General features: G+C 48.3%; 1 protein-coding gene across 2 annotated transcripts in view; it reads left to right on the forward strand.

The window, feature by feature from the left end:
• The window catches only part of LOC109428914 (protein groucho), a 140,510-nt gene extending 135,352 nt beyond the window's left edge, over positions 1–5,158 (forward strand). For both annotated transcript variants that reach the window (XM_062855365.1, XM_062855364.1), the window contains exons 13-17: positions 859–1,108; positions 1,182–1,440; positions 1,509–1,673; positions 1,756–1,955; positions 4,157–5,158. In XM_062855365.1, coding sequence (XP_062711349.1) covers positions 859–1,108; positions 1,182–1,440; positions 1,509–1,673; positions 1,756–1,955; positions 4,157–4,264 — 982 coding nt within the window. In that variant the 3' untranslated portion in view covers positions 4,265–5,158. The remainder of the gene's footprint in view (positions 1–858; positions 1,109–1,181; positions 1,441–1,508; positions 1,674–1,755; positions 1,956–4,156) is intronic.
• The last annotated feature ends 842 nt before the right edge of the window (positions 5,159–6,000 follow it).

A 6,000-nucleotide genomic window follows, 5' to 3' on the forward strand; every position in this document is an offset into this window, starting at 1 on the left:
AGCCTGCGGTACCGTTGCTCCGGTTAGCGCAGTAACGGCAAAATCTGTGGAGGGAACCATGATACTCCACAGGTTCCGTTAGCGGTTAGGTTTTTGTTAGACCTCCTGCATGTTAAGCACATAGCCGCATGACACCTTGAATTAGGGGTCACCTGTTAGTCGACTTTTACCACCGGAATAGGCGGTCCGTATTGTGTATTCCTCGCCAACCCGCTATTCCGACAATACACAGCTACCTATGTATGCGGGGTTGGGAAAGAAGTCATAATGATGATGAACTTCATACGGGATGGTAGAATCACTGCGCAGTATTTATTTGTTTTCATCTGCTTCAGTTTTTAGAAACTGACGATCTCTGTTGTTTAGAAACGTATAGATGATAAGGAATAAGAACGGTGCTGTCGGTCGTTTGAATTAACCACTACAACCATTCTACAATTAGCTCCGATCAATGTCCATGAGCGGCAGTTAGAAATCTGATCTCAACCGTGTCGATCGCGTATAAGACTACTCTCTGCATTTGATCATTATTATTATTTGATCAGTTACATTCCCTGTTGTGATCCACCGGCGCAGTCTTGTGAAAATGACATGGTATTTTCTATTTCAAGACTAAAAAGTTGTTCAGAATACAATGCAAAACGCCCCTGTGAACGGAGAAGAAGTCCAAGATAGAAGAGCTTAGTGTATTTTGGCCGTTTCGTTCTCTTCGTCATAGGGTGTTTTCTAAACCTTGTTGATCCCAAAGCCTCAACCTAAGCATGATTTGAATGAGTAAAAATATCAGTGCCCCCTTCCAGAGTATTACCAAATTATAACAAAGCTAACTTTCCAATCTCCCTCTGTTCCCCTTTGCAGTGCCTATTCCTTTCACGTGAACGCCGAGGGCCAAATGCAACCGGTGCCCTTTCCGCAGGACGCCCTGGTAGGACCGGGGATTCCGCGGCACGCCCGCCAAATTAGCTCCCTCAACCACGGCGAAGTGGTATGCGCCGTAACGATCTCGAACCCCACCAAGTACGTCTACACCGGCGGCAAGGGTTGCGTCAAGGCGTGGGATATCTCCCAGCCGGGAAACAAGAACCCCGTCTCGCAGCTGGATTGCCTGGTAAGTGTGAGGCTCTTCCTGGACAATTTTCATGGAATAAAGTGTTCTGACCCTTCTCTTTCTCTTCTTGCAGCAACGGGACAACTACATCCGCTCGGTGAAACTCCTGCCGGACGGTCGGACACTGATCGTCGGCGGTGAGGCCTCCAACCTGTCCATCTGGGATCTCGCTAGTCCAACGCCGCGCATCAAAGCGGAACTAACCTCCAACGCGCCGGCCTGCTACGCGTTGGCCATCTCCCCGGACTCGAAAGTGTGCTTCTCGTGCTGCTCCGACGGCAACATTGCTGTGTGGGACCTGCAGAACCAGACGCTGGTGCGGCAGTTCCAAGGTAGGTTCAGCACGACTCAAGGTTACTTGAAGGACAATGAGTAATAAACGAGTAATTCTGTTCAACAGGTCACACCGACGGAGCATCCTGCATCGACATTAGCGCCGATGGTACAAAACTGTGGACCGGTGGTCTGGACAACACCGTTCGATCCTGGGATCTGCGAGAGGGCCGACAACTGCAGCAGCATGACTTCACCTCGCAGATCTTCTCGTTGGGTTATTGTCCTACGGGTAAGTTACCGCAGCCGCCGAACGACATTTTAAGTTTGAAGAGCTCTCGACTAAATTTCCTCTTTTTCTCTTTTTCGCACAGGAGAATGGCTCGCCGTCGGTATGGAGAACTCCAACGTCGAGGTGCTGCACGCCACCAAACAGGACAAATATCAGCTCCACCTGCACGAGAGCTGTGTGCTCAGTTTGAAGTTTGCCGCCTGCGGCAAGTGGTTCGTATCCACCGGCAAGGACAACCTGCTGAACGCGTGGAGGACGCCCTACGGTGCCTCGATCTTCCAGGTAAGGCTTTTCCGAGTATTTTAGAGACACACAATCACTACGAAGAATTCTGGAAAAAGAGTTTCGTTAGGAATGGTTCTCTTCTGGAAGAGTTCCCTCAAGTATCAGGAATTCCTCCAGAGGAGGAGCTCCCTCAAGGATTCCTCCCGAAGGAGTTCCCTCAGGAATTCCTCCAGGAGGAGTTCCCTCAGGAATTCCCTCAGCAATTCCTCTGGGAGTAATTCTCTCAGGAATTCCTCTGAGAGGAGTTCCCTGGAATTCGTCCAAGAGGAGTTCCCTGGAATTCGTCCAAGAGGAGTTCTCTCAGAAATTCCTCCGGGAGGATTTTCTCCCAAGAATTCCTGTGGGAGGAGTTACCTAAGGAAGTTCTTTGGAAGGAGTTTCCTCAAGAAGTCCTTCGGGAAGAGTTCCCTCGGGAAGTCCCCACGGAGGAGTCCCCTCTGGTATTCCTCCCGGAGGCAGTTCCCTCTGGGATTCCTCCCGGAGGCAGTTCCCTCTGGTATTCCTCCCGGAGGTAGTTCCCTCTGGGATTCCTCCCGGAGGCAGTTCCCTCTGGGATTTCTCCCGGAGGCAGTTCCCTCTGGGATTCCTCCTGGAGGAGTTTCCTCTGGGATTCCTCCCGGAGGAGTTCCCTCCAGGGATTCCTCCCGGAAAAGTTCCCTTCAGGGATTCCTCCCGAAGGAGTTCCCTTCAGGGATTCCTCCCGGAGGAGTTCCCCTTAGGGATTCCTCCCGGAGGAGTTCCCTTCAGGGATTCCTCCAGGAGAAGTTCCCTCTGGGATTCCTTCCGGAGGAGTTCTCTTAATAGTTCCTCATAAATTTCTTTAGAAGGAGCTCCCTCAGGAACTCCATCGGGAGGAGTTCCATCACGAATTCTTCCGGGAGGAGTTCTCTCAGGAATTCCTACGGGAGAAGTTCCCTCAGGAATTTGTCAGGGAGGAGTTTTCTCAGGAATTCCTCCGGGCGGAATTCACTCTGGAATTACTCCAGGAGGAGTTCCCTCTGGAATTCGTCTGAGAGGAGTTTCCTCGTGAATTCCACCGGGAGGAGTTCCCTCAGGAGTTCCATCGGGAGAAGTTCTCTCAGGAATTTCTCCAAAAGGAGTACCCTCAGGAAGTTGTCCGGGAGGAGTTCCCTGAGGAATCCCCTCAGTAAGTCCTCTGGAAGAAGTTTCCACAGGATTTCCTCCGGAAGGAGTTCTCTCAGGAATTCCTCTGGGAGGAGTTCCCTCAGCAATTCCTTTGAGAGGTGTTTCCTCAGGAAGTTCTTCGGGAGGAGTTCCCTCAGGAGTTCCTCCAAAAGTAGTTCCCTCAGAAATTCCTCCGAAGGAGAAGCTTCCTCAAGAATTCCTCCGGGATGAGTTCCCTCAGGAATTTCTAGGAGGAGTTTCCTCAGGGATTTTCCTGGAGGAGTTGCCTCAGGAATTCCTCCGGGTGGTGTTCCCTCAGGAATTCCTCCGGGAGGAGTTCTCTCAGGAATTCCTCCGGGAGGAGTTCACTCATGAAATCCTAGGAGGAGTTCCCTCTGGGATTTTTCCGGAGGAGTTCACTCAGGATTTCCTCCGGGAGGAGTTCCCTCAGGATTTCCTCCGGGAGGAGTTCCCTCAGGATTTCCTCCGGGAGGAGTTCCCTCAGGATTTCCTCCGGGAGGAGTTCCCTCTGGGATTTTTCCGGAGGAGTTCCCTCAGGAATTCCTAGGAGGAGCTCCTTTTGGGATTTTCCTGGAGGTGTTTCCTCAAGAATTCCTCCGGGAGAAGTTCCCTCAGGAATTTCTTAGGGAGGACTTTCCTCAGGAATTCCTCCGGGCGGAATTCCCTCTGGAATTACTCCGGGAGGAGTTCCCTCTGGAATTCCTCCGGGAGGAGTTCCCTTTGGAATTCCTCTGGGAGGAGTTTCCTCAGGAATTCCTCCGGGAGGAGTTCCATTGGGAGAAGTTCTGTCAGGAAGTTACTGCGACTTGCTGCGCAACCATTACCTACGCTGCCGTGACTGTTTTGTGACCATGTGTGTTGCTTGGGTCCCTCAAGGATTCCTCCCGGAGTTTCCTCAGAGATTCCTGCAGTAGAAGTTCCCTCAGTGATTCCTTGAAGAGGAGAAGTTCCCTCAGGGAATTCTCCAGGATTATCTGGATCCAAGTGTATTAAAATTCAAATTTTTATTCCTACAACAAATCTAATACACCCATTCTTCTTTTTTCTTCCAGTCAAAGGAATCATCCTCGGTATTAAGCTGTGATATCTCGGCCGACGATAAATACATCGTGACCGGGTCGGGCGACAAGAAGGCCACCGTCTACGAGGTAATCTACTAAGTTGGTTGGCGATGCGCCCTTCACGCCCAGCCAGATTGGCCCCGCGCCCACAAGAGACTTCACGTCCCCACCTTCCCTCAAACCGCGTCGGCCACATGCAGAGTAAGTAAGCAAAACAACACTGAAACAAATTAGAACACCACGTTTGCGCGTTTCGTTGAAAGTGACGACGCGTCCAGAAAGATGGTGCACCAAAAGTGTCATATGTTAAAGATTGTCTTAACAGCAAGTCTTAAAAAAACGGAGAAATAACAGTAATAACGAAAAGATGGAAATTAACCTGTAAAGCCTGATTACACTCATTAAGCTACCCTGTAAGCTATAAACGCAAAAACCTTCTAAATGTGTAAAAATAGTAAGTCTTAAATAGACTCTTAGTTTGCAGAAGCAAAACAGTCTCAAATGTAAAAATGCCTAACCTTTCCCCCTAGTTTTGAGCGTAAGGACTATACAAACTCCCTTAAAATTAGTAGTAGAAAATCAGGAAAAAGTGCTCTCAAAGAAACCAGAAAACACAAACGAGACAAACTTCTCAATCTCCGACGGGCAGTGTTCCGCAACATCCTATTGTATTATAACGCCCTTCTCAACAACCAAACCCAAGTGGGGCTGGTGCTGGCTGAGAGGACCTTCTGTCTGTTTTTAGTTTGATTCCCGGACACCTCTGTTCCGAAAGGGGGAGAGACAACACAGCCTAATTATGTAACAGTTATAATAGTCGTATCGATTCCCGTTCCCGTTGTTGGGGGACGCGTAGGACTTTGTTTCTTAGTTCCGTAGTGTATAGAGTAAAAATATATATAATTAGAATTTTGTTTATTTGTCCCACACAAAGTAGAATGTAACATGGGAAAGCTTTACTTTCTGTTGAACTCATTTGTCGCGCGAACTACATACAACAAAACACCCATAGATCTAGGGAAAACAAAACGGCGAAATTAGCGATGATTCGGGTAGAATGCTTGTGTTAATACTAGTTTGTAGAGGTGTGTTCTTCCCCCATGATGGGTGGACACGAAATGGATCTTTTCTTTATTTTGTGGCAGAGAGAAGTTTAATGAAAGCATATTAGCGAATATTCGTAATGGCATCTCTACAGAACAGCTCGGAATAAGTTAGGACAAGTATAGGAAAACAGATGCGTCGCGTAATACTGCGCGAATGGACAACGGCGACTAACCTACACTCGTCGCCACACAGAGTTTCTGCGAAGTATGTAAAGATAACAATATGTAACTATTGTTTTTTTTTTATGAAAAAATAATACTGAAAATTGTTCTTATTTTTCAATCAAACACCATTTGTTGTGATTTATCCGAAAGTTCCTTCCATCGTCGCACTGATCAATCTTGTCAGTTTTCCGGCATTCCGTATTCGTTCATAATCTGCCATAGCTGGTCTCAATCGATTGTATCTTACGCCGATTTGACAAGTGATGTGTGGGCACGTTGTATTCGCGGCATTTCTGCAACACCTGGCGGATGGCGAACATCTGGTCCGTTGTAACGCGTTCACCCATGAATCCAGCCGGATATTGCCCTACGAACTCTCTTGCAATCGGTGATAGACGGCGGCATAACATTTGAGAGAGTATATTGTAGGCAGTGCTCGGTAGTGTGATTGCGCGATAGTTCCCGGGGTTCAATGGGCGTGGCCGCCAGATTTTTTAAATTCGAGCCAACTCAAATATTATCGATAATTAAGAGTTCCAAAACAAGTATCTCAAAAAATAAACT

The sequence above is a fragment of the Aedes albopictus genome, chromosome 3 (genome assembly GCF_035046485.1).
Source record: "Aedes albopictus strain Foshan chromosome 3, AalbF5, whole genome shotgun sequence".
NCBI classification, from domain to species: Eukaryota; Metazoa; Arthropoda; class Insecta; order Diptera; family Culicidae; genus Aedes; species Aedes albopictus.